This window comes from Rhamphochromis longiceps, linkage group LG3, assembly GCF_057381845.1.
Source record: "Rhamphochromis longiceps isolate RC_006_pf linkage group LG3, R_longiceps_female_GT1.1, whole genome shotgun sequence".
Classification (NCBI taxonomy): Eukaryota; Metazoa; Chordata; class Actinopteri; order Cichliformes; family Cichlidae; genus Rhamphochromis; species Rhamphochromis longiceps.
This window is the reverse complement of record NC_140559.1, coordinates 14,940,910-14,968,728: the sequence shown is the minus strand read 5'-3', so window position 1 is coordinate 14,968,728 and position 27,819 is coordinate 14,940,910. Positions and strand designations below refer to the sequence as shown.

The following is a 27,819-nucleotide window of genomic DNA, read 5'->3' as shown; positions in this document are numbered from 1 at the left end:
TTGAGCACGCATCAACATGCGTGAAGAACTTTTGACATGAAAGGAAGGTTAGAGTTAGAGTTAGAGGCCTATAACTAGCTAAAGCTGCTGGGGTTAGAGATGGTTTTTTAAGTAACAGTTGAACTACTTCAGACTTGAAGGCTTGTGGTCCATAAATGATTATGAGAGATAGGTTGATCATATTTAAGACTGAAACATTAATTAATTGCAGGAATTTGAGGAACGGAGATCACATTGAAAATAAATAATGTGTAAACATTAACTTTTATTTTCACTGATTTATCTTTTACCAGCTTGTTAGATAAAAACTGAGTGTTTACCTGCAGCGTTTGTCCTCAGACTGGAAAAAACGACATGTGACTGGATGATTGAAATCTTATTGGCTGTTTTTTTTAAGGTGAGACCCCCATAGACGACTTTCCTCTGAAGTGATGGCAGAGTTCTTCCTGCAGCAATGAAAAGAATATAGATTCAAAAGACTCAGGATCAATGATTTTGATTAATTAAGCTAAACTACGCTCACTTTAACCTCGTACACATCATTTTAAACACCCGGGACACCCAGCAGGTTCAAACCCACATGTGTCTTATTGTGATATCAGACGGCTCACCGCTGTTCTCCTGCACACGGCATGTGAGTATAATACATGAGATATAACTCTGAGAAATATCATTTACCTAACATGCATTTATAATACAAACATTTCTTAAACATTTTAACAAATTCACATGTGAAGGAACCTTTTGGCTAAATGCCCCTGAAAACATGAACAATAGAATGATTTCATTTGTGCAATGATGTGATAGGTTGAAGTTTGGGCCAATCAGTGACCTCCTACATATATCTAAGGTGAATATTTTGTATTTTTCATGTAAATAATGTTTCCTTGAATCACACAATGAGACACAAATATAAAAGCAGACATTTCAATATCATATGTTACAGGATGAGATAAAGAAGTGTTTTGGTGTTATTGCAATGTTTCATCACAAGCTCTGAAGACGTTGACACACTTCATACCTGTTTGTCTCCACCCTGTCAGCAGAACTACAACCAGAATCAGATCCAGGAGACACAGAAAAACTACAGCTGCCATGACTGAAACGGAGGAGGAAGGAGGAGGAGGAGGATGGGAGATATGAGTGGTGATGGTGGTTGTTGTTGTTGTTGCTCTTTCTGTTGTTGCAACAGAGATTGGTGTCACAGAACCTGCAGGAGAGATGAGGAAGCTGGTTCAGTCAGTTTATCATCAGCTCAGCAGATTGGCTTTAAACAGGAAGTGATGTCAGTGATCTGACCTCTGACCCTCAGAAAGCTCTGAGGAGATGATCCAAACTCATCAGTAGAACACCAGTAGAGACCTTCATCAGACTGCTGCACTTTAATGGTGATGAGTTTCTCTGATGTAGGTCCAACAGGACGTCCATTAAAGTAGAAATAAGCTGCAGCTGTGCCACCAATTTTGTTTTTACAGCGTAGTGTGACATCACTTCCTGTCCTCACAGGAAGTGCAGGGATCTCCAGGATCACTTCTTTATCTGAGGAAAAGACACACAGAGTGATGTAGAGGTGGTATAACAGTGTGCTTTTAGTCTGATGAAATGAATGACTTCATTACCTGATACAGTGATGTTGACTTCTTCACTCTTCTCTCCAGCTTCACCTTCACACCAGTAAACTCCACTGATTGGCTTGAACTCATCAAACAAACAGGATGAACCATTGAACCTCCCGAAGCCCCGCCCACCTGCTCCACATGACTCAGTCCCACTTCCTGTGTCCCTCTTCACCGTCCATCCATCAGAGCCCAGCTGACCGTCACATGTCAGAGACACTGAGGCTGCTGTGAAGAACTGCTGAAGGTTTGGACTGACGCTCAGAGAGACTGGAGGACAGACGGACAGTTTCTATCAGTGTTTACACTCAGTGTTTGTCCTGGACCATGGTGCACTTCATCTACTCACCTGCACAAGCAGTCAGTGCAGACAGCAGCAGCACACACACACCTGCAACAGGTCAGAGGTCACTGAAGGTCAGAGGTCATTTAAAGAAAGACTGAGGCTGCACAGTTTTTTTTTTGTTGTTGTTGTTTTTCTCTCAGGAAACTTTTTAATCTCCTGAAGTATCTGCCACAACCCAAGGAGCTTGGAAAGAAAAGCGTCTGGACTTCTTTAAGTTGCTTGAAGACGTTTCACCTCTCATCTGAGAAGCTTCTTCAGTTCTAGGGTCAAACGGTGAAGAGACCCACATTTAAGCTCTGTGGGAGTTTCCCACTGAGAGGGACAATGGACCCCCTGATGATCCTCTACCTAATCACATGAGCCAAGGTGTGATAATGGGTGTGGGTCACAATCAGCCAGGGTTTTACTGCTACTACTTTGTACTTTGAGTACTTCCTAGTCTGTACTTTTTTTTTTACTTTTACTTGAGTTAATAAGTTGAATCAGTACTTCATCTTTTACTGGAGTATTTTTGAACACTAGTATTTGTACTTCTACTTAATTATGGAAGGTCTGTATTTTTGCCAGATCTGTGAGCCACGCAGATTAAACTACACAAACACCACCGTGCACTGTAACAGGAACAGGAAGTTATAAAATACCACCGAGACAGCAACGCAGGTTAGCCTGTCTTTTCCTGTTTTCTATACATTTTTTGATCAGATGGCAATCAACGGTAAACATCACAGTGCACAGCATTGTAAACAATGGAGAAGGAACTGTGCATGGATGAGCTTTCATTCATGTGCAGAGAAGAAAGTGTGGGACTAAGAAGCCACCCTTCAAAAGCACAGTTTTTATTTTCAGATTTGCGGCCTGTTTCAGTCCCACACTGCTGCTGTTTAAAGGTCATCATGTCAATGGGAATGGGAACTTTAACAGTCAAAACCGTCTGTGGTTGTTTGAATACACTCAGTCCTCTTAATGGAAAATTGGCTGTGAATAGAGGAAGTGAAGACTAGATAAAAGAAGGGACGCAGTCAGAGGACCCTGTGCTTCATGCAGTCAGAGGCTGTGGTTTCCTGACTGAAGAGATGTTTGATGAAAAGAGGTCAAGTCTCTTTTGTTCTTTTGGTCTTCATGTTACTGACACTTAGCTGGGCAGAAAGTTTAATCGCTGACTTAGTCCAGACTATATGGTGACTTTCCTGCAGGATTCCAGGTTAAACTGCTGAGTCTGAACCTCTGAGAGGTTTGCAGTGATGATGAGATCGATTTAAACCGAAAAACTTTCATCATGCATGTTTGAAACCATTTTCTATCACTCTTCATACATTTCAGTTAAAACTGTGAGCTCCATTATTCAACATTAACATCACTTCTTGGTTCCTGCCCAACTTCACAGCCACCAATCAAATGAAACCAGAAAGACATAAGAAGGAGAATGAACTGTTCCTCTCGCCTTGACGAAACTTTTCAGAATTTTTACATGAACTTTAAAGTCAGTAGCTGCGAGCTTGTAACTGCTGAAAGGTTGTTTTCCTGCCATATTGCTTGTTGGAGCTGTGATAAATAAATCGATGATTTTAGTGTTTGACTCACCGAGGAGCAGAGAGACCGGTGCAGTCTTCATGTTGTCTGGATGACGACTGAACGTCAGTCTGAGCAGCAGAGAGACGCCTTCAGCTTCAGCACTTCCCCGTTAACAGTCTTCAGTACGTCACGCTGCTGCATCACAAAGAGGCAGAGCAGCTTCTCCAGCAAACGTCAGTGAATGAGATGTTCCGTTGGGTAATTCAGGTCCGAATCTATAATCCTTTTAAAAAACAAATTCCCTTTTCCTACAAAATGTTAATTGAACTCACATGTAGTTATAAGGAAAAACAGACTGTATGTGTCCAAGTCCAAACTATAAATGTATATCATCACTGTAGCTCCATCTTTGTAGAAGTAGTCAGTTTAAATCTTGTTTTACTATCTTAGAAAACATTATGAGTTGCAGCACTTTATAATAACTAAGAAGCTGTAAAATTAAAGGTGTTGAGGTGGCAGGCAGGATGTAGGACCCAAACGCAGGACCCAAAGACAGAATGATTAACTAAAGTGGCAGCTTTATTGCTGGAGAACATTCAAATAGAAATAGAAGAAAACAAAACTAGAAACTCAAAACTTAAGCCCAAACTAGAAACCCGGGAAAGTAGAAAATCAAACCAGGAAAGAGTGAACCAGAACCAGAAGCACATAGAAAACAAAACACAGTACAGTGAGGGTACAACACAACAACTAACAGAGAAACACAGGGCTTAAATACACAAGCAGGACTACGAGAAGATGGGGAATAGGTGGTAACACATCTGGGACAAATCAGGCCTAATGACAGAAGGGAAGCAAAACCAAGCACACTGCACACAGGACAGGGACTATCAAAATAAAACAGGAAACACATGAGGCACAGACTTGATACTGAACAGAGGGAACACAGAGCACAGAGGATTGACAAACTGCAACATGAGACACGACTGAACAAGAAAATCAGCATGAAGACAGAACTAAACCTTGAGTAAACATGAGGGCTGCAGGAAGAAAACCCAAGTAGATTAGATTAGATTAGATTAGATGAAACTTTATTAATCCCTCGGGTGGGTTCCTCCAGGAAATTCAGTTTCCAGTAGCAAAGCACCGAAAGAAGTTGCATGTTACAGATACATTAAGGGGAATGAGAGTAAGGATATAAGCATAAATACACCACATATACACATATACACATATATAGATACAGAATATACAATATGGATAAATAGGATTGCTCATTTGAGTGAGTATATTGCACCGTTGCTTTCGTATACATGAAGCGGACATACCTGAGTGGCTGCGATCTAATCCTGTTTACATAAAGTAAGCCTGCTCCCGAGCAGGTTTACGCTTACGGATCTGTTGCTATGACAGCAAGTCCCGGATGAGCTTCGGAGAACCGAACGATCCAAGATCACGCGAAATCGTCAACAATCAAATCCAGCTAACTTACTTACCCCCTACCCACCTGGCCTGTTGCCGGGTAACACTCTGCTGTTGTCTGGTTTCCAGAGGAGGCTGTCCAGGTGAGACACACATAGACAGGCTTATAAAAGTTTGGACTCTTTATTTGGACTCATTTCCAACAATGTCAGCCCCAATAAAGTTATGGATTATCTTGCATTAATAGGCTGCTGGTTTTCTTTACTCGTTTCAGGTGTTACCAGCAAAATAGTTGTTTAATCATCTGGAAATGTACCCAGATTTATTTATTTAGACAGAGATCTTGACCCCCCAATGTTCAATACAAAGTCACGCCCATGGTTACGTACCTGTGCGGTTTACCTGTGTGTGTGTTTCAGGACAGGAAGTGTGTACTGCACGTACTTACCTGTCAGCTCCATAACTGTGGTCTCCCTGGGAGACACCAGGTAAGTTTACAGGTAAAGTCTGGTTCACGTGTTTGTCGTGCTGTTGTTTATTTGTTTGTTTGGTTTCTATACGCTCGGCCCAGCCTCCTCCTCCTGCTCCCATCATGCACCTGGGTGAGTGGGCTCTGAGCAGTGAGTCACGTGCTCATCGTCGTCTTTATCTTTAAAAATTTAAGATCGGGTCATGTTTTTATTCCTGAGGCTTTAACTGTGAAAGGGCACATCCTGTTTACATCCTGGTAACAGCTCCGTCTGCTCACACTTTACTGCTGAACTGGTTTGGGGGCGTGGCGTCAAACTGAGGGTTTTCTTCATATTTACAGTCGGTGTGAAAACGTCAGAAGGTTTGAGTGAAAAGAGAGAAACAGATGTTTGTGAGGATTCACGTTGTGGATATCTGAGGTTATCAGAGTGTCAGGAAGGGAAACCTGAAGAAAGTCAAAGAGCCGCCCAGCACAGAACAAGCCTGTCAGAGCAAAGACTTCAAAGACTCTACAGGCTGCACAGGGACGCACTGTGAGCTCACAGAGCTCCACGTCTGCAGACACCTTCAGCCACACTGCTGAGGACGAAGACCTGCAGACTGAAACGTCCTGTGGTCAGAGGAGGTGAAACGAGAAGAAGATGCAGCTACAACCCAAAGAACAGCGTCCACACAGTGAAGCACGGTGGGGACGCTGTGGGGGGGCCACCACAGAGAGAAACAGGCGTCCTGCAGGACGTTTCCACAGGGCCGAGCCGTGAGTCTGCAGAGACATAACCTCTGTGTCTGTCTCAGGTGTGTGACGGGGACGCTGACGACTTCCTCCTCCACTTCCTGTTGTGTCTGTGCAGCAGTGATGTCATGATTCGGCCGCTCAGCCTCACCTGCAGGAAACACACCAACCAGAGACCAGAAGGTAACCCCACCCTCACCACCCTGACTGCAACCTTCAGAGTCGTGTGTGTGTGTTTCAGAGGTCAGGAGGTTCACTCGAGGAGACAGAGAGTTCCTGACCAGACTGGCTCCTCCCCTTCAGCTCACCTGTCTGCACCTCCACCCTGACTGAGCTCCACCTGCTTCGTTCTGACTTCATCTGTTCTACGTGTTCGTACAAATAAAACTTTATTGTTCCTCCTCCTGTCACATGGTATCTCACCTTCACTGACCCTAACGCTGGTGATCAGGGTCAGAGGTCACACGAAGCTCTCTGGGTTTAACCTCACACGAAAGGGGCGTCGCTGTCATCATCACAAAGGGGCCTATAACAGGTCATGTGACCCTTCTACAGGAAGTGATCCCTGTGAGTGGCGCCCACATCAGAGACGTTCTCAGATGGTGATTCATCAAACCTGCACCAGTAAAATCTGACAGTAGAAGGATGATGAGTGAAACTGGTTAATCTGGTGTTTGTGGCACAGAAGGTTTGACCTCCACTGTGTGACACGGGTCAGACTCCAGCTGGGCCTGCCGCTCTCAGCCTCACTCTGAGGAAGCCCACAGTCTGTCACAGTGGAAACTACACCGGGGGACCCCATCCTTGGGGTGGACCCATTTTTGTTTTAGCGTGTTTTGGGGTTTAAAAGCCACAGAGACGTGGTGCTTAGGAAAAATGCATTTCAGCTGTGCTGATGCTCCTGACACGTATAAGACTGGGGAAACCTGCATTCAGCTGGACCTGAAAAACACTATGTCCAGATAAACACAATCAACTTTTGGAGAAAAATAAAAGATTCTTCATCAGACTAACAACTAAAAACATGACACTTACCTTAACAGTATGGGCTACATCAAATATATTCAAGACCGACAACAACACTTCTCACTGCTGCTAATTTTAACAAAACTAAACAAAAAGTAGAAAAAGGCAATTCACCAAGTCTTGAAAAGTAAAACTGAAAAATAGAAACACAGAATAAAATAAAACATCCATCCAGATCTTTACCACCAACAACATAAAATCTATCTTGATTAAATGGCCAAATTCTCCAATAAATTAGCAATAATAAAGTAAGAAAAAATAAGACATTCAATTTATGGACGCTCAAATTAACAGAGCGACATTAAACGCACCTCATTGCCTGCCGTAGCGTTCTTCGCAGCTGCACTTCACCTCAAAGGTCGGTTAATACATCGGATTGAACTTAACCAAAGTCCAATTAAAGGAAAATAACGGGAGGGTTAGGAGTCACAGGAAAGACGGGCTCCTCAGCAGCGCAGCATCCGATTTTCAAAACCTGCTCACCTGAAATCTCAGCCAGCAGGCCACAGCCAGGCTCCACCATCAGCCAGCAAGCCCAGCCACGCTCCTCCATCAGCCAGCAGGCCCAGCCACACTCCTCCATCAGCCAGCAGGCCACAGCCAGGCTCCACCATCAACCAGCAGGCCACAGCCAGGCTCCACCATCAGCCAGCAAGCCCAGCCACGCTCCTCCATCAGCGAGCAGGCCCAGCCACGCTCCTCCATCAGCCAGCAGGCCCAGCCACGCTCCTCCATCAGCCAGCAGGCCCAGCCACGCTCCTCCATCAGCCAGCAGGCCACAGCCAGGCTCCACCATCAACCAGCAGGCCACAGCCAGGCTCCTCCATCATCCAGCAGGCCACAGCCAGGCTCCTCCATCAGCCAGCAGGCCCAGCCACGCTCCTCCATCAGCCAGCAGGCCACAGCCAGGCTCCACCATCAACCAGCAGGCCCAGCCACGCTCCTCCATCAGCCAGCAGGCCACAGCCAGGCTCCACCATCAGCCAGCAGGCCACAGCCAGGCTCCACCATCAGCCAGCAGGCCTAGCCAGGCGCCATCATCAGCCAGCAGGCCCAGCCACGCTCCTCCATCAGCCAGCAGGCCCAGCCACGCTCCTCCATCAGCCAGCAGGCCACAGCCAGGCTCCACCATCAGCCAGCAGGCCACAGCCAGGCTCCACCATCAGCCAGCAGGCCTAGCCAGGCGCCATCATCAGAAATTCCGCTTCCGGGTCCCTCGTGGTGGCCGCCTCGTGCTCTCGCTTCAGTATGCCACCCAAGAAAGGCCCAACACCAAAGGAGGTTGAAGACATTAAAACCTCCCTCGGAGCGCTGTGCGGAGACGTGGCTGCAGTCAGGGCACAGCAGGAGCTGCTTCTGGGGCTTCTGGAGGAGGTAAAACAGCTACGCCTCCAAAATGCCGAGAAGGACAGACGGATCATGGATCTCGAGCGGCGGGTGGATGAGCTGGAGCAGTACACCCGTACGAACGACGTGGTAATCAGCGGTATTAAAATCAAGCCACGCTCGTACGCGCGCGCGGTGGCCGGGAACGTCGGGGAGCCCAGCGACGAGGAGACCCGCTCGGTGGAGCAACAGGTGGCGTCCTTCCTCCAAAGCAAGGGGATAGAGATGGACCTGGAGCACATAGAAGCATGTCACTCACTGCCCAGGAGGAGTGACAGACTGCCGGCCGTCGTTATGAGATTTGTCAATCGGAAGAACAAGGTCGCACTGCTGAAACAAGGACGCAAACTGAAAGGCACGGACGTTTTCATTAATGAGCATCTGACACGAAAAAACGCAGACATCGCGAGGAAGGCAAGGCAGCTGAAGAAGAACGGTAAAATACAACATACATGGGTAACAAACTGTAAGATTTTCATTAAGCTAAACGGGACACCAGAAGAGGCAAAAGTACTGATAGTGAGGAACATGGAGGATCTGGACAAGTATAACTGACACCAATGTATCAATTACACCAGGAAATGACATGGACACGTTGAAATTAGTTCTTCAACAGAAAGTAATTGATCTAGATTGTGAATATAAGGAGCATAATATAATAGATCCAGAAATAGATTCTGAAAGTAACTTTCTCTCTACTTTTGTTAAAAATTGTAATTATTTCACTCAGGAACAATATGAAAAAGAAATTAACCTAGACGGGAAGCTCTCATTAATTCACTTTAACAGCAGAAGTATGTACTCTAATTTTGATTTCATTAAGGACTATTTGCAACAATTTTCTCGCCCCTTTAGTGTTATAGCCATCACTGAAACTTGGTTCAATGTCGATAAAGGAATAGATTTTTGTTTGAATGGATGTGATTTAAAATACATGAATAGATTAAATAAGGCGGGCGGCGGGGTTGCTATATATGTTCATAACTCTATAAAATATAATGTTGTAACAACTATGTCTATGGCTATTGATGGAATTTTGGAATGTTTGACTATTGAGATTATGAATGAAAAAAAGAGAAATGTTATAATAAGTTGCATATATCGGACACCCAGTTCAAGTATTGACACTTTTAATGAATGGATAGAAAAAACGTTTGCTTCGGTGAACCAAAAATTACTATTTATCTGTGGTGATTTTAACATTGATTTGCTAAATCCAACAAGGTTAAAAGCCATTGATGACTTTACTGACACAATGTACAGCTTATCACTATATCCAACAATAACAAAGCCAAGCAGAATAACTTCACATAGCGCCACTATTATTGACAACATTTTTACTAATGTCATGGATTTCCAAATTAATAGTGGCCTGCTTGTCTGTGATATAACTGACCACTTACCAGTTTTTACTTTGTGTGACTGTGATTTAAAAAAAATAGATACCAAGATCATGATAGCAAAGCGAACAATAAATGAAGAAGCAATTCATGCCTTCAATTTCGATTTAGCACAACAAGATTGGAGTTCGGTGTATGAAGAGTCAGATGTGGACAAGGCTTATGATAATTTTCTAGATATTTTTACTATGTGGTACAATAAACATTGTCCTGTAAACGAACACATGACAAAGAAAAAAAAGATAAAAAGTCCTTGGCTCACAAAAGGAATTATTAATGCTTGCAAAAAGAAAAACAATCTGTATAAACAGTTTATCAAAGTAAAAACAAAAGAAGTGGAACAAAGATATAAAGCATATAGAAATAAATTGACTGATATTATAAGAACGAGCAAACAACTTTATTATAGAAGAAGATTATATGAAAATAAAAACAATATAAAAGGAACTTGGGATGTGTTAAACAACGTAATTAAACAAGGATCTTCTGGAACATCATATCCTGAATATTTTACTGATGCAAATGGTGAAAATCACAACATGAGTAATATTGTCGATGGGTTCAATAAATTCTTCATAAATGTTGGCCCGGAACTAGCAGCGGACATCCCGTGTCATAAAAATGAAAATATCAGTAATATAAAATCAAATCCCTTTTCACTGTTCCTCTCAGCTACAAATGAGCAAGAAGTAATAAATATCACATTAAAATGTAAAAGTAAGTCTTCAATGGATTATCATGACATAAATATGTCTGTAGTTAAACAGGTTATTCTGAATATTGCTAGTCCCTTAACATATATCTGTAATTTATCATTTCAGTCCGGTTGTTTTCCAAAAAAAATGAAAATTGCGAAAGTAATACCACTATATAAAAGTAATGACAAACACAGTTTTACCAATTATAGGCCTATTTCTCTACTGCCTCAATTCTCAAAAATTCTAGAAAAACTTTTTAATTCAAGATTAGAAAAATTCCTTGAAAAACATCAAATAATAAATGTTGGTCAGTATGGTTTCAGAACGCAAAGAACCACTTCAATGGCGGTAATTGAGGCAGTAGAAGAAATTACTGATACACTGGATAAAAATAAATATGCAGTTGGTATTTTTGTTGATCTCAAAAAGGCCTTCAACACAATCAATCACTCAATGTTATTGGATAAATTGGAAAGATATGGTATTCGAGGGAAAGCTGGTAACTGGTTAAAAAGTTACCTAACAGGTCGGGAACAATATGTTAGCATAGGGCATTACCATTCAGAGAAACTTGGTATTGCATGTGGTGTTCCCCAAGGGTCAGTGTTGGGACCAAAACTTTTCAATGTATACATAAATGATATTTTTGATGTTTCTCAAGTACTTAAACTCATACTGTTCGCAGATGACACCAACATATTTTTCAGTAGCGATGATTATACTGATCTTGTAATGACCGTAAACAGGGAGCTAAAATTAATAAAAAAAATGGATGGACATAAATAAATTATCATTAAATATAAATAAGACTAAAGCAATGTTTTTTGGTAATTTAAAATATAATGTAGAATTACCAATTATCATTGAAGGCGTACCAATTGATAATGTGAGTGAAAACAAATTTTTGGGAGTCGTGATTGATAATAAAATTTCATGGAAACCCCACGTCAGACACATAAAAACCAAAATTTCCAGAAGCCTCGCAGTTTTGAACAAAGTGAAACCATACCTTGATAAAGATGCACTTCGTACTCTGTACTGTACCCTGGTTCTTCCATATCTTACATATTGTGTGGAAGTGTGGGGAAATACATATAAAAATACAACTAATCCATTAGTCACAGTACAGAAACGAGCACTGCGTATTATTCACAAGGCTGGTTATCTAGATCATACTCATAAACTCTTTCTTCAGGCAAAGTTACTTAAATTCCAGGATCTGGTTAATTACAATACATCCATAATTTTGTATAAAGCTTTTACTAAACTTTTACCGGCAAATTTACAAACTAGATTTGAAATTCGAGAAAAGGTTTATAATGTGAGAGGCTTTGGAGAATTCAAATTACCCAGAACTCGAACAACCCGTAAAGGTTTTTGTGTGTCTGTATGTGGTGTGAGAATCTGGAACAGTCTGAGTTTACAATTGAAACAATGCAAAAATTCCAAAATATGTATGTACATATATGTACTTGTGTGTGTAGATATATATGTATGTATATGTATGTGTGTTTGTTACTTGTAGTTATTACTGCCTGTTACCTGTGGTAATGGAATTTATAATTTATATATTCTGTATTCAGTTATGAAGGCTCTAATTGTTGTTTGCGAGCTGCCGTTTAGAAGCTTGTATGTGCCCGGGGCTGTTGATGGGTCTGTATGCAATGATGGGCGTAGCTGCGGGAAGTTTATTGTTTTTTTTGTTGATGAGTGAGTATAGGGGTGGGATTTAATAAGTTTTCTTTGTCCCACTCCTTTTTCAGGCAATTTTTGTTTTTTGTTTTGTGTATTTTATGTTCAATATACGTATTTGTTGTGCCTGAAAATGAAAAAATAAATGAAATGAATGAATGAAATGAAAGATAAGGTGAGAAAATATAATAGATATATATAATCAATCAATAATGTGAAAATATCAGATAAAAGGGTTTTTTTGGTTATAAGGAATAAAGAGGTCAAAGGTCAAAACAAGAGTACTGTTAAGTTAAAATTAAAGGGTCAAAGGTCAGATTAAACAGGTTACACAGAAAGGATCGGCAAAACTTAAACAAGGATAAAGAAATAATACATTAAACAAGGAAATAAATTAAAAGTCTGAGTTAATGAGAAATTAAACGTTTAAATCAGGTTAAGAGTTAAATTTTAAGCTTTTCTTAGTTAAACTAAATAAAATAATCAGAATAAACGATTGGAGGAAAAAAGCAAAGATGTTGTGATCAAATAGTTTGTACGGCAGAAAGAAAAACATGTTTCAGTAGATTGTATGTTGGAAACCACAGTAGACACAGTAGACTCAAATCATTGTTACTGAGGAATTCTGCCTTAAACAGTAAAGTGTTCTTTAACAGTGTGTGTGTGTGTCTGCAGCTGTTCTTTGTGTTGTTGCTGCATCGTTGCCTCAGGGGGAAAGTTGTGTGTGTGTTATGCAGACTAGCAGAGACTGCAGCTGTCAGCAGCCACACACACTTTCTATTCTTCAAATCAAATCACAGTGAAACATGTTCACTGACAGCTCAGCTTCAGCATCGTCTTCATGCTGTGACTGCAGCCGTTCAACTCTGTTTGTCTTTAACCCAAATCATCACAACATGCAAATATAATCATCAAAATGATGTGACTGGAAGGATGCAGCAGTCTGTGCTCCACCTTTCTCCTCCACACCTGCAGGTGGAGAACATGGATGCATGAATCTCTACAGAGTTCTTTGAATATTATCCGTCTCATCAGTTTTCAGTGAACAAAACTCCTCACAGAGCCAAAATAAGCAGTTTGTATCCAACATAACTCAGCTGGACTCTGATGCTCCGTATAACAGCCACCCATGAGTCTGGATTCACTCAAAGCATTGAACAAACTTTATTGTAAATGAAGCTTTTGGACATTTGTTCTCTGATATTTGCTCTTCAGCTCGAGTCTCCATCAGTGGGAACATTTCCTGATTCAACTTTTCTTCTGTTCAAATCAAACTCCATGAGAATCAAAGTGTGAATCAGAGTCCTGATGATCAGATTCTATAGAAACATGTAGACTGTAGAGGATTTACACTCAATATGTTCATTTGTTCCCTTCAAGAAAAATCAATCATTCATCCAATAAAATCAGTCGTTGATCAGTTTGATTGACAGGACAGATGATCAGAGGTGCAGAGTTTTTACCTCCATGATTCATATAGGGACTGAAGTATGGGTGGAGTTTGTGAGTGAAGGAGCAGCCAGTAAAGGAGTAGATCAGAGCTGCAGCACCTACATCATAAAAGGAGACCAGACCCTCCTCATAATCCACAAACACCCCCACCTTCTCAGGACCAGGATGGAGACAGAGGAGGACTGAAGGGTCAGCAGCAGCTTTGTACTCATTTCCATTTCTCAGCACTACAGTCCAGAAACCATCCTGAGGTCTCAGTGTGATTTGTCCCTTCCTGTTGATCGACTCTGTGGCCACTCCTAAAGTCCACTCAGTCTTTCCTTTAACCTGAACCTCAAAGTAAAATCTGCCTGAAGAGAAACTCTGCTCTCCTAAAACATTAACACAGTAAGAAAATCTCTCTGGGTTGTCTGGAAGTTTCTTCCTCACATCACTATGATAAACTTGTTTTCCATCATCAGACAGGATGAGTTCAGGATGAGCTGTATCAGGATCCAGAGTCACATCCACCTCATGCTGCTGCACCCTCTGCAGCTCAGCCTCTAACAGCTTCTTCTTCATGGGTTTCCAGACTGTCTCCTCCAGCTGATCCACAGCTCTCCCCACAGTCCCCTCATATGATCGTGGATGAACTCTGACCTCTGTCCAGTCCTTGCTGGGTGGAGCAGCTTTCAGGGAGGAGAAGCTTTGGAGGAGGTGGAGGTGGTCTTCAGAGCGTGAGAGCTGCTCCACCTCAGAGCTTCTCTCCATCAGCTCAGAGATTTCCTGTTCCAGATCTTTGATGAGACCTTCAGCCTGTTTCTCTGTAGCTTCCTGTTTGTCTTCGATCTCCTTCATGAGCTCCTTCAGGCGTCTCTCAACAGACTCCATCAGAGCCGTGAGGACCTGAACACCTTCTGCTTTCTGTCTGTCTGCAGCATCTTTACTCATCTTCACCGACTCTGTGATCTCCTGAATCTTCAGTCGTCTCTTCTGGATCATCTGCTGAATCTCAGCCTCTGTCTTCTCCAGCTCTGCCTTCTTTCCTTCATATTCTTCTCTCAGAGGAACAAACTCGTGGTTCTTGTGGTCTAAAACAGGGCAGAGCGTGCAGACACATGTCTGGTCGGTCTTACAGAACAGCTCCAGGAGTTTATCGTGCTTCGTGCACATCCTGCCTTCCAGGTTCTCCACAGCATCAACCAGCTGATGTCTTTTCAGACCTTTCAGTGTCAGATGAGGCTCCAGGTGAGTGTGACAGTAGGAGGTCTGACACACCAGGCAGGACTTCAGGGCCTTCAGTCTGGTTCCAGTGCAGACGTCACAGGGAACTTCTCCTGGTTTGGCAGCTTGTTGCTCTGAGCTGCTGCTGCTGGCTTTCTGCTGAGCTTCACGTCTGAACTGAGCAACCATCTCAGAGATGAAGGTGTTGATCTTCAGCTGAGGTCGAGTGTAGAAAGTCTCTTTACACATGGGACACTGACAGCTCTGATTCATGTCCCAGTGCTGACTGATGCAGGTTTTGCAGAAGTTGTGTCCACATGGTGTAGAGACTGGATCAGTGAACACATCCAGACAGATGGAGCACAGAAACTGATCTTCAGATCGCAGATTGCTGGCAGCAGACATGTCTGCACTCTGAGGGAGAAAGAAGAGAAACATTTGATTCAAAATTCTCTTTAAATTTCATTTTACAAAGAGAGAAACAAGCGTCAGTAGTCTGAGGAGCTTGGAGAGAAAAGCGTCTGGACTTCTTTAAGTTTCTACTCATCACAGAAGCTTCTTCACCTCATCCTCAACACGGACCAAGGAATGAATACTGCACTTTTGGAAGAACTCCCTCCCCTGCAGCATCTTATCGTCAAAGGGACGGAGGTGGAGAGGGCAAACAGCCACAGATTCCTGGGACTGCAGGTTACATCAGACCTGAGCTGGACTCTCAACACTACAGCAACTGTGAAAAAAGCCCAGCAAAGGCTTTATTTCATTCGGCTGCTCAGGAAAGCTGGCATGAACCACCACCCTCTCACCCAGGCCTGCAGAGGACTGATAGACAGCATCCTCACCGCAGGCATCACTGTCTGGTATGGAAACACTACACAGACAGAGAGGAAGGCTCTGCAGAGTCATAAAGTCTGCAGAGAGGATTATGGGAACAACACTTGCATCCATGGACCTGCACATACAAAGCTGCACATACAATCTCAGACACAACAGAGCGGACAGCAGCATCACACACAGAACACGATTCTTCAACAGCTTCTTCACCGCAACTGTCAGACTGACGGCAAACAAAAACACACTGAACACTTAAAATAACACAGCACTACTTAACCTCACTTTGAATGTATCAGCGGTTCACTGACCATCGGGCAATACACTCACAACAGACTTGTGAAACAGATCTGTGGAACAAATGTGCAATACTGTGAGTGCGATAAGAGGTAGAGAACTACACACTCTCTGTACATTTTCTTCTTTTTCTTTGTATATAGAAAATAGTACGACTACCCTACTCCGGACTTCATTTCTATCCTCCTGCTTTTTCTGTCTTTATATTGTTAAAGTGTGATTTGACTTGGAAAGCTCTGCACAAGTATTCCACTGTGCATGGACTGTTGGCCCTGTGTGCAAATGTCAAAATAAAAATCTTGAACCTTCAGTTGTCAGAGTAACTGGTGGAGACCCAGCAACACACTCAGACACAAACTGGTTCATCTGAAACACAAACTGAACAACGTCGTGTCTGCTGTACAGTGCAGCGTCCAGATGAACAGGATCAACAGGATGAACATCTTTTTAACAGTCGTTACAAAGATGTGAAGTTGTTTGGCTGACACAGACAAACAGTATCCCACATTCTTGATTTTTAGCTCACAAACACGTCTTATAAGGACTTATTGATCCTGAAATGTTGGAGGTTTTAGCTCTTTAAACAGTAAAGTTACAGGAGGATACAGATAATTATCAGGAAAATGTCCTCGGTTTGTTAAAATGATCCCGTCCGATAACACACGAGAACAATAAATGTATCATTTTCTGTTGTAACCCACAAACTGAACGGTCACACTCATCTTTCATGTTGTCACTAAAACATCACTCCTTCCACGTCTAGTTGGTCGTGATGGAGGCGGAGTGCGTTGGGTCCGCTTTCCCTGCCCAGCCGATGTTCCTGACGCAGGGAAACAGATCCTGTTGGGGATCCCTACCTCGGCACAACACCTGCCATGGTCTTTGCACACTCACCACAGTAAATGCATCATGTTGTCAGCTTTACAGTATCATAGTCAGAGAAACTGGTCAGGCCGCTCTCTTCCAAATGTCTACACTTCACCCTTTTACTGTCAGTGGGCTCAGAGTCCATCTAATGTGTCTCATTATCTGATGCCGTCTGCAGACCAGTGTTAGACACTGAGAGGTTGATGGCTCCGTGTCAGAGCACCGGCCTTAACGAAAAAGTTATCAATCGTTCTTTTCATCTTTTCTCATTACCCACAGCTACATCCACTCCTATCAGGCTGCTCACCTCTGCTGCGACGATTCAAACAGCCGGAAAGTAAATAATTTGGAGACGGTGCGTTTGTGTCACAGTGAAGAGTGAAAACAGAGACTTTCTAAAACGATGATGCATGTTAGTCATGTGATGCAGGCATGTGACCAATTAAACAAAGATAGTGGAGAGCATTATACAGCAGCAGTTTTGACAGTCCTATTAAAGATGAATATCAGTCTGCACATGCTCCACAGAGCTTTTCTTCAAATTCTTTATTTCTCTCTCGCTTTTGCAACTTTGTACTTTTGTGTTACTCGCAGCAACAACTCCACCTCATTGTTAGTCCATTTTAAAACTCGGTGCTTTTCCTCCACCTTTTGCCGCGACGTTTCAAACAGCTGGAAAGTGAATAAGCAGCAGACAGAAATGAGACCGGTCGAATCGTCTTGCGTTTCACGCATGCGCAGGACTGGAACGTAAGCGTTTTCAGCCGTCTTAATGTGGACGCACAACTCTGTGAAAACGACTGAAAACACCAGTGTGGACGCGGAGCGCTGTTTTCAAATCTATCCGGGCGAGTGTGGACGTAGCTTAAGTGGCACCATGGAGAAATGAGGTGGCGCTCTAGACCCTGATGAAGTGAACAGAGTGAAGATTTGTGTAGAAGCAGGAAGTGTGATCAGCTGCACTCACCACTGTTGCTGAGAGAAACCTGATGGACTCCAGTGAATCTTCTTTTAGAGACAAACAGGACTCGACTGCAGCTCTGCTGCTGCTCTCTCACACTTTCACTTCTGCAAAATGACGTTGAGCTTCTTGTTTTTCAGGTGTTGCTCCGCCTCTTCTTGCCTCTCCCTTTACAGGAATCAGCCGGTCTGTACTCAGTGACTGTGTGCAGCGGGTGGGAGGAGTGAGGAGTGGTGTGTGGGTAAAGTTCAAACAGTAATGACGGCCTCAGGTGATCAGGAGAAACTCACCTGGATTTCCTTTTTCCACAGCAGACTGAGAGCTTCAGGTGGACCCTGAAGGAGGTCTCAGACACAGGTGATAAAAGTACACACAGTGTGTACTGAAGTAGAAGTACTACTGTTAAAAATACTCCAAGTACTGTTTCAACTTCTTTACTCAAGTAAAAGTAAAAAGTACTGGCTGTGAAATGAGAGTAAAAAGAGCTGATTGAAGAACATTTCTAACACGTGTTTATACAAAGCTAACTGAACCATGTGCTGCATCAACGTGATAATAAAATAACATTATTCACTTTGTTTCTGTCTAAATTTGAATTCTAATAAATATTTTAGCTTGAAATAAGTGAAAAAAATCTGCCAATGGAACAAGTTAAAACTCTCTATTTTTTCTCTGGTTTCAAGATTCACTGTCTTGAAAAAAGTTCATATCCGGTGGCGGACGCCCTCAGACATCAGTGCGTTGGTGGTTCTTTGTGTCCGGGGATGGGCGTCCAGGTACACACCGGCTCACTCCTTGGTGGGTGCTTATCGGGGCCTGGAGCCTGGGGCTCGCTCGGGCCTCTCGGCCTGGGACTCTGTCACTCAGGCACAGCTGGCTGCCGGCAGAGCTCACGGGCGCGTCACTGCAACTCCCCCTGGCTTCTGCTCCGCGGCTGCTGAGTGAACCCTCATCTGGGACTCTCCTCAGCTCTTTCTTTTTTTTTTTTTTGATCTCCTCCATACCTGCTTCATGCCCTGAAGGACGGGGCTGTGGCCCCCCCACACCCTCTAGCAGATCATTACATGAAGGAACCTTTTAAAAACAAGCGCGTCCATGCTCACAGGTGTACACACGGGTGATCGCACCCACAAACTACACCCTTTTTGGCTCCTACCTCAAAGCACACTGTGTTCTGTTGATCTTATGTGCTTCACAATAATGTTTAACATTTAGTATTAACTGTTATATTCCCATATATCATTGTGATGTTGTTTATTCTATTGCTCTTGTTCTCTGGATTCAAATATTGGGGATGGAAAATGGACTATTTTTCCTTTTAATTTTTTTTTAGGTAGAAATTCTCAAATTACACGAACCTGCTCTCAACTCAGGCATTTTAGACTAAACCAACTTCAGAATTCTCAAAAGAACCTCAAACCTATTTTCAGCTCTGGAGACCAGAGTCACTGAATAGGAGACTTGGATTTGCACCCTTTAAAAACGTGTAGCTAGTGTTAGTGTGTTTATTTAGGAATCACAAGCCAAAACACTTTATTTATGACTATTGTTTTTTAATGCATTGGATGATTAAAAAAATCGGCATGTACATGGATCTCTTCCATTCAGAAATCCGCATGGCTGCAGCCAACTTCCCAGGAGAGAGTAACCTGTCCTAGCAGTTTTATATCAGGACCAGTTAAAACTGCTGGGGTTGACCTGCTTGTTTTGCAGGCCCTAATTCTTTTGTATTGATACGTCTGCAGGTTTCTAAGTAATTGTTCAGTAAGTAAAAAACTACAGATTCTACTAATCACAACATTAAACCCAACATTAGCAGGTTCCCATAGCCAGTGCTGCCGAAGGTAGGTTAGGCCCAATCAGCTCTTACTGGCTAAGTAAAACAGAGACATTTTAAAAAGCAATCAGAGTTAATGAACCATCAAACCACCGAGATCACTGGATTAAAGTTAGGCGACTTTGGCAATATCAGCTGCTGAGTGAGCGACCTGAAAAATCTGTTTAGTAAACATTACAGTCGTTTGAGTCCCGCTCGTCTAAATCGCCATCAGAAAATTAACAAAGCATACAGGAAATGAGGAAAATCCGACGTTAATTCTGGAAAACCAACTATCTTCAGTCATTTAGTTAGACTCAGTCAATCTGGTCTGAACAGAGGAAGTGATGATTACAACAGGCAGATAAGGAGAACATGTGGTACATGCAGCTAGGAGCCGTGGTTTCCTGAGTAAAGGTTAATGTTTGATGAAAACAGGTCACTTTCCTCTCTTACAGACACGACATGAAGCTTCAGCTCTGTGAGTCAGTCCAGATTACAGGACAGAGAAACGCAGAGTTAAACTTCTAAATTTTAAAGAGTTTATGCAGTTGAAACAGTTTTCTGTTACTTTTAAAAGAAATTTAAAAGTAACAGAAATTTAAAAGAAAAAAAAAAGAAAAAAAAAAAAAGAAAAAAAAAGAAACAGTTTTCTGTCATTTGCTGTATCTTCATACACTCCAGTTACATATGAGGTGCTTACAGGAAATACACTACTTGATTTGTGTCCAAACACACAAACAAATATCAGATACAACCAGCCTTAGATAAACAAAAGAAGTAGTGATCACTTCTTCTCACTAAGGAAACAAAACCAACAGATCTGAACAGATTTCATGTGAGAGAAACTATCAGCGAGAGCTTCCAGCTGCTGAAAATAGGCTCTTTACCTTTGACCTTTAGTGTGTGTTGGAGCTGTGATAAAGAATTGAAGAAGGGAGGGTTTGACTCACCGAGGAGCAGAGCGACAGATGAAGTCGGCATGTTGTCATGTTGGAGACCGACAGCAGAGTGATACCTTCAGCTTCACCACTTCCCTGTTAACATCATCAGCTCGTCACGCTGCTGCTTCTCCACAAGGACGAGCTGTTTCTAATACACTCGTCTTCATCAGAATCAGAGAAACTTTATTGATCTCAGAGGGAAACTGAGTTATCATAGCAGCAAATATACAAGAAACAACACATAAAATCAGTGTAGAAACAGAGATATGATAACAAAACTATTAAGATACACAGATGAATACAGAGACATGGGACTAAATATAAATATACATATGAACGTGAAAAGACAAGCATACAGTCCTGAGTGGACATAAATTATATGTGCAGTTTGCTAATACTGCAGTTTATGCAGTCTATGAACAGCTCAATGCTCCTTCTGAGAACAGGAAATAACAAAGAGAATACAACTTTATTTATATAGCACATTTAAAACCAGCAGTACCCCAAAGTGTTTTACAGTAATACGATCATTTATAGGAGGGAAACATTAAAAGCCAATAATGACACCAACAGGTGGAGCGCACTAATTTGCTGCAGTGCAGTGAAAATATGTAAAAGAAAATACAAACACAACTCGACTAGGAGATTATTTAACAATAAAATAAAATAATTAAAACTACATAAAAGAACATTTACAGGATACAGACAATAACTAGGGAAGGCTAGATTGAGTAAATCTTTTTATTAAATTATGACCCCTGTGACTTTACCTGTAAGCTTCTCACTGGGAAGCTGCAGTTTCAGATCGCTATGAAAGTCCCGTGACCGACTGTCACTGCAAGGCTGCTGAGCTTGAACAACTGCCTTTACAAACCCAGTTACACAAGATCTGGGGGCCTTCGTAAAATGTAAATAACAACAGAAAGAACTGTTTCGCAAATCTCAGATTTCATTTTTTATTCACAATAGTATGCAGAAGTCATTTAGAAAAAGACTGAGGTTGTGATCAGGAAGATTTTTCATTTCATGAAGTTTCTGCATCTTTAACCAGAAATGGTGGAATTATGTAAAAACATACAGAAAAATGTGTCAGTGTTTCTTTAATTACCTTATTAAGCAGAGAAGACATCAGATCATCTTTTTTTAATGGAGTGTTTGCCCAGGGTGCCAAACAGGCTAGCCTCTGCCTATTACTAAAAACATAAATAAAAACATTTAAGTTTGTGGTTTTAAGGTGAAAAAATGTGTCAATTTTCAAGGGGTATGAAGACTTTTTCAAGCCGTCCTAATCCCACAGATGATCTTCTGTAAGGGAAGTGAGTCTGGAATCAATGAGGCAACTAGAAAAATTTGCATTTCCTGCGAAAATGCAGTGTGGATGCTTTAAAGCTGAAGCTGTCTGCTGAAAAAAGCTGAAAAAGTTGGAAAGAAAAAAAAATGCTGCCCTGTGCAGGATTCAAACCTGGCCCTTCTAGTCTCAAGGAAGCTACTCATCTCACTGCGCCAAACTCTTTCTCACAAAGAAGAGGTGGAGAGACTGACAATTCTGCTGACATGAGCAGAAGCTGCAGAGAATTGAGGTGAAAAGAGGTGAAAAGGCTAAAACTTTGCAGAAAAGAGATGAATCAGCAGAATTTCTGCTCAAAAGAGTTTTTTTCTGAAAACAGCTGAGATTTGTGCTAATAAGAGGTGAAAAGGCTGAAAATTTTGCAGAAGAGGTGAATAAGCAGAATTTCTGCTGAAAAGAGGTTTTTGCTGAAAACAGCTGAAAAAGCTGGGATTTGTCCTGAAAAGTGGTGAAAAAACTAAATATTCTGCTGAAAAGGGATGAAAAAGCTGAAATTTGTGTTGAAAAGAGTTAAAAAAGTTTAACTGTTAACTGAAAGAAATGTTGCCATAAGCGGGATTTGAACACCGGCCTCCCAGTCTGAGAACGGATGCTCATCTCACTGAGCTAAAACACAGCGAGCAGAAATAAGTGACCACATTGATAATGTGTTCCATTCATTTCAATGGGCAAAAATATTGCAAAAAAAATTCAATATCTCAAAAATTATAGAAGTTATGAGCACCAAAAGATCTAGCCGGCATTAGCAAAAAATATCAGCATAGTTTAAAATTTGAACGGTGAAAATCGGCTGAAAATTGTGGAAGTAGTTAAGTGCCAAAAAGTGTACAGAAGCAACTAGAATAATAAAGTATAAAGATTAAAGAGAAACAGGAACTCAATAGTGTGGATGCTTAAAGCATCCACACAATTAAACACCTGGTTGGTGGCAGAGCCTGTAGTGTGGATGGGATTCACTTTGAGTTCCTGAAGGCTCTCGATGTTGTAGGGCTCACTTGGTTGACAGGCCTTTGCAACGTTGCATATCTGGGGCCCTTGACTCTCAGACTCGGGTAGTGGTCCCCATATTTAAATATTGGGGAGTGAAGGGTGTGCTCAGACTGTAAGGGGATCACACAACCTCAAAGTACAAATTTTGACTGAATTTTTCTTCCTTTCAGCTGATTGGTTAACGTCATGTCAATCACAAATTTAACAATCCAATGAGAGAACAGATAGGTTTGGCTGTTGGAGGGGTGCTTTACTGAGCTTCAGGTCCTGGAGGTAGTTCATACTTATGGTTCTTATGGGCTAAAATTGTTGGTTCTTCAGCCTAATTATTATTAGGCTGGTAACAATAATAATTATTGTTATTATTATTTTTCTTTTCTTTCTTTTAAAAAAACAAACAAAAAAACCCAAATCTTTTTTGCACACACACCAATTTGCATCTATAGATGCACAAACATAAATGTTTTAGATATTTTGGTTTACAAGGTTACAAAACTCAGTTCACAACTAGTCGGTCAGATTTACAAGTACAAAATATTTATGACCACAATTTGAGCCCATAGATGTGTGTGGAGAATCAGTTTGTGTTGAACATGTTTCACCTTCACGAATCCTCACAGTCAAGGGAGGAGGAGACAGGGAGGCAGGAACCAATGAGAGACAAGGAGGAAACTGAAAAGAAGAAAATAAAGAAGAGTGAAATAAATGAGACAAGGAGAGACTAGGCAACGAAGGAGGAGTGAAGGATGAAGGAAACTTTGAGACAAGAAGATAGAGGCAACATAGGAGGAGGCAGGAGATAAAGTGAAAGAAGAGAAGGGTAAAAAGAGTAAAGAAGCGATGAAGGAGACATACATAGAGGAGGAAGGAACAATGAGACTGGAGAAGCAAGAATGTGAGAGTGGGGAAGACATGGTGGAAGGAGGGAGGAGACAAGTAGGCAAGATGAAAGGAGACACATAAAGGGAACAGAAATAAAGAAAGTTAATTTTGGACAATTTATGCCTTTATTTTCAATCATGTGACTCTGACGCCCTCTGCTGGTCAGTGCTAACGTCACACAGCTCACAGAAGAAACATTTCCCTTTGTTTGCACTCAGGTTTATTTCTGATGTCATCACTCATCTCTGTGTCTGATAGAAGAGACAGGTTACTGTTAATGTTTGTCTGACTGACACAATAAAGCCTAAACATTTATTCTTTACTGACTTTAGTCACTTTGAATCAATAACCAGGATCCATTTACCTGACTTTACCTGTTTAAACTCATTTGTGCCTTTAATGCTACATGGAATATACAAAGGAGCACGAGGAAGATGAGGAGAGGACTGAACAGCGCTTGCCTTGCCTGAAGATCATTACCTCTCCTCACCAGCAAGTCTGCAGCTCTGACCTCAGTTTCCATCATTCATTTTCCATTTGATCTTCTTCTTTTGTGGTGTCTGTAGGCCCCAAAGACCTGGGCCTTCGCATGATGTGCCCAGTCACGCCACCCAGGTCTCACTGTCATTGTCCACATGAGCTCTGAAGTCTCCAAAGATTCCCTGGATGAAGAACCCTTGAGTACCCCACCCAGTGACCCCCAACAGACTGGCTGCTCTCAACTGTTGTTTGGTGCATAAATACAAACCACAGTCAGGATTTGTTCACTTTCTAAAGATGAATTCATTTGTTCATGATTCTCTGGACCTCTGTGGTTAGTCCACATACAGGTACGCCCAGCCTACCTTCGTTCTCACCTGTGTGGCGACGTCAGTGTTGTTGTGTATGAGTGAGTGAAGGACTGAGTTTGAGTTTCTGTCTGTTGAACTGAACTCAGATTATTTGTAATTTTTTTTTTACTGAGAATGTTTAGAGACAGTCTGAATGTCTGAGAACAAAATGCTTTTGTTCATTTGTCCATTTTTGAAATTGAGGTGCTGCGATAGTCCAAAGCCGAGACCCTAACATTGAATGAAATGTGTTGGTGGGATTTCAGAGAGCTGTGCATAACGTACATAAACGTCAGTGAGCTGAAGCAGCACTGTGAAGAAGATCACGTTTTTCAGTAGTCTTGAGATCAATGTCTCATGGAGGCTTCACCTGTTCACCTGTAATGACCTACGCCTGTATTCACACCTCTGCTCGTGTGATGACTCACATGATCAATATTCGGTCAATGACCTTCAGGACAGAGGTTAGTGTCACAGTTTCAATGTAGAAACAGACACAGTTACTCTTAATGACCTCTTTGCAGAGACCTTCATCAGACTGCTGCACATTAATCATGATGCTCTGTTTTGGTTAGTTGTCCATTAAAGTAGAAATAAGCAGTGACTATGCCACCAGTTTTGTCTTTGCAGCGTAGAGTGACATCACTTCCTGTCTTTTCAGGAAGTGTCAGGATGTCAGGATCCTTTCTTTATATAAAAATTAAAACAGCGTGCTGTTATTCTGATGATTAAATGAACGTGTCATGAGGGCCAGAACTGAGCAGAACCCTGGAGGAGAAGCAGGGTTTAACAACATTTATTGGTCTAGCACAGGTTAACACTTGGCAGTAGCAGAAAACAGCCACACAGAATGTAACAGTGACTTGGCGTGAGAAACCTGATAACCTGGTTGTGGACCAAAAGCGGAAATTGGGCTGGAAGGGTAACTGGAGCGTGACAGCTTAGGTCTAGCTGTCAGGAGAACGGAGTTAGAAGAAGGGGAAACACTGGAGAGGGTAAGTTTAGCTGTATTTATAGCTCACTGGGAGTTGGAGTGAAAAACGCTTTGAGGGAGGGGCAGTGTGAGTCCAGGGCCCTGTTTCAGGAAGCCGGTTTGGAAAACTCAGAGTGAAAAACGACACTCACGGTTGAGTAACCCCGAACTGTCCAACTCGGAATATTCCGTTTCAGAAAGGCTGATAACAATTAGTTCAGTCAACGCGGAGTTGCTTTAACCCCAAGTGAAGCGCGCGGACGAGGATACATAAAGCCCTGATAAGCGGAGCACAGATTAAGCGAGTCACCATGGAGACGGAGGGAAAGAAGGCACGATCAATGTATCTTACAGCGCTTGAGGCCGAAATTCTGATGGCAGCACATGCCGATAACATGCAAATTCCGCGGAAAAAAGTAACACAGCCACAGCTGCAAAAGCATGCATGGCAAAACATAGCCGACAGAGTCAATGCGTGAGTGTTAATATAAACATTGATCGAGGGATTTCCACCCATTTAACACGTTATTTTATCATATGTTATTTTATTTGTTATTTTATACATTTTATTTTGTGATGTGATGTGAGCGCAGGTGCAACCCAACAGGCCCCAAACGTGCCTGGCAGCAAGTAAAAATGAAATATAAAAATATAGTCCAAACAGGTAAGGTGTAATTGTATTATGAGCCATAGTGCTTGGTCTGTTTGTCCCATGTAAATCAATTGCAGTTAGAGGCTACATTAATTTTCTTTCTGTAAGCACTTATTGAAATTATCTGAGCACATTACAAGTACATATTTGCTTACTCTGTATGCTCAAATGTGGCCCGTTATAGCCAACAGAAAAAAAGCGGAGGCCCGAAAAACAGGTGGGGGTCCTCCACCATCACCACTCACAGAGGCTGAGCAGTTGGCCCTCAGCCAAAACAGTGGGCGCCCTGTGGCCGAAGGCATCTCTGCGGGGACATCCTCTGAGTCAATAACCCCGCAAGACACAAGTGCCTACATAAGGGGTAAATTCAAAATAATACATGATGTGCATACATCCTTTCTTCACAGTCACCTTTGCAGTGCTACTCATTCATCTGATAAACTCTTTACCATAATGGATTATTTTGTAGTGAAGTTATTTTCCGACTGATTTTGCCTTCCCTCAGCCTTGGTTGTCTTTGAGAGCATAATGACAATGAAGTGTAAGGTGCTTGGTATGTTTGTTAATTGCCATTTGGTCCCTTGTAAGTTATAAGTGACCTGTATAAACCTCATATTCTATCAGTTGATGGTGATGGTGTACTGCATCTGGTGCAGCCTCCTGTTGAGCCAGACCAACATGCAGTTGTGAGTAATACTCCACAGATTATATGAGTTTACAGTAGAACAGCAATGTTGTTTATTTCTTTACTACAGGAAAATAATGAAGAAACATTGACAGCTGTTACAGAGGAGGAAGCAACAGAGACACTTTATGAGGTTTACATCTTTTAATACTTTGTGTACAGGAAACACAGGCGACCAATAAAGCCAGTTGAACAAAAAATCAGTTTATTCTTCTTTCAACATGTTGAGGTGATGGGTCAAAAGAAATGATTGTGACATATGGTGTCTCTGACTGCTCTTCCATCTTGTATGTCCGTGGGAGGGTCAGGATGTTCATGGTTTGGATCACTGCTGATGTTTGGTTCAGAAGGACAGTGTTCTCCTCTAATTGTGGCAATGTTGTGAAGAATCACACATGCCACAATAATGTCACATGCCCTTTCTGGGGTGACCCTGAGTCTTTGCAGGCACTGGAACCGGGCCTTAAGCATTCCGATAGTCATTTCAATTCTGGCTCTTGTCCTGCAATTAGCCAGATTATATCGCTGCTGTGGGCCCGGTTCAGGGTCAGGGTAAGGGGTAAGCAAATAGGGTAAACATGGATACCCCCTATCACCAAGCAAGTAGCCAGTGAACTCTCCTAAGACAGAAGGGTACACTTCAGTTCAAATGTCCCTGAAGCAATTGGTCTTTATATATTTTAAAGTATTCTCAACTCACCATGTCCAAATTTTGTGCTCAGTGTACATTCACGGAATATTTGTGAGTCATGGACAGAGCCTGGCCACTTGGCTTCCACATTTGTG

The 27,819-nt window shown here is 42.1% G+C and overlaps 2 protein-coding genes across 2 annotated transcripts; both read right to left on the bottom strand.

Moving 5' to 3' along the window:
• Positions 1-94: 94 nt before the first annotated feature.
• LOC146673071 (uncharacterized) lies at positions 95-20,832 on the bottom strand. The gene is made up of 6 exons (XM_085401567.1): positions 20,683-20,832; positions 1,966-2,007; positions 1,620-1,886; positions 1,300-1,539; positions 1,022-1,210; positions 95-446 (listed from the first exon to the last, which is right to left on the bottom strand). The coding sequence occupies exons 1-6, from the start codon at positions 20,711-20,713 to the stop codon at positions 298-300; spliced, it is 918 nt and encodes a 305-aa protein (XP_085257693.1). The 5' UTR covers positions 20,714-20,832; the 3' UTR covers positions 95-297.
• Positions 13,012-18,059, bottom strand: LOC146673072 (E3 ubiquitin-protein ligase TRIM21-like). The gene is made up of 2 exons (XM_085401507.1): positions 17,920-18,059; positions 13,012-15,371 (listed from the first exon to the last, which is right to left on the bottom strand). The coding sequence occupies exon 2, from the start codon at positions 15,360-15,362 to the stop codon at positions 13,692-13,694; it is 1,671 nt and encodes a 556-aa protein (XP_085257633.1). The 5' UTR covers positions 15,363-15,371; positions 17,920-18,059; the 3' UTR covers positions 13,012-13,691.
• Positions 20,833-27,819: the final 6,987 nt, after the last annotated feature.

Bases quoted from the DNA above. Each gene is read 5' to 3' on its own strand.
- LOC146673072 (XM_085401507.1), bottom strand. From the start codon at position 15,362: ATGTCTGCTGCCAGCAATCTGCGATCTGAAGATCAGTTTCTGTGCTCC.
- LOC146673071 (XM_085401567.1), bottom strand. From the start codon at position 20,713: ATGCCGACTTCATCTGTCGCTCTGCTCCTCG. The intron at 1,211-1,299 runs GTCAGATCACTG...TCTCTCCTGCAG, and splicing joins GAGCTTTCTGAGGGTCAGAG to GTTCTGTGACACCAATCTCT. The intron at 447-1,021 runs GTATGAAGTGTG...TCATTGCTGCAG, and splicing joins GACAGGGTGGAGACAAACAG to GAAGAACTCTGCCATCACTT.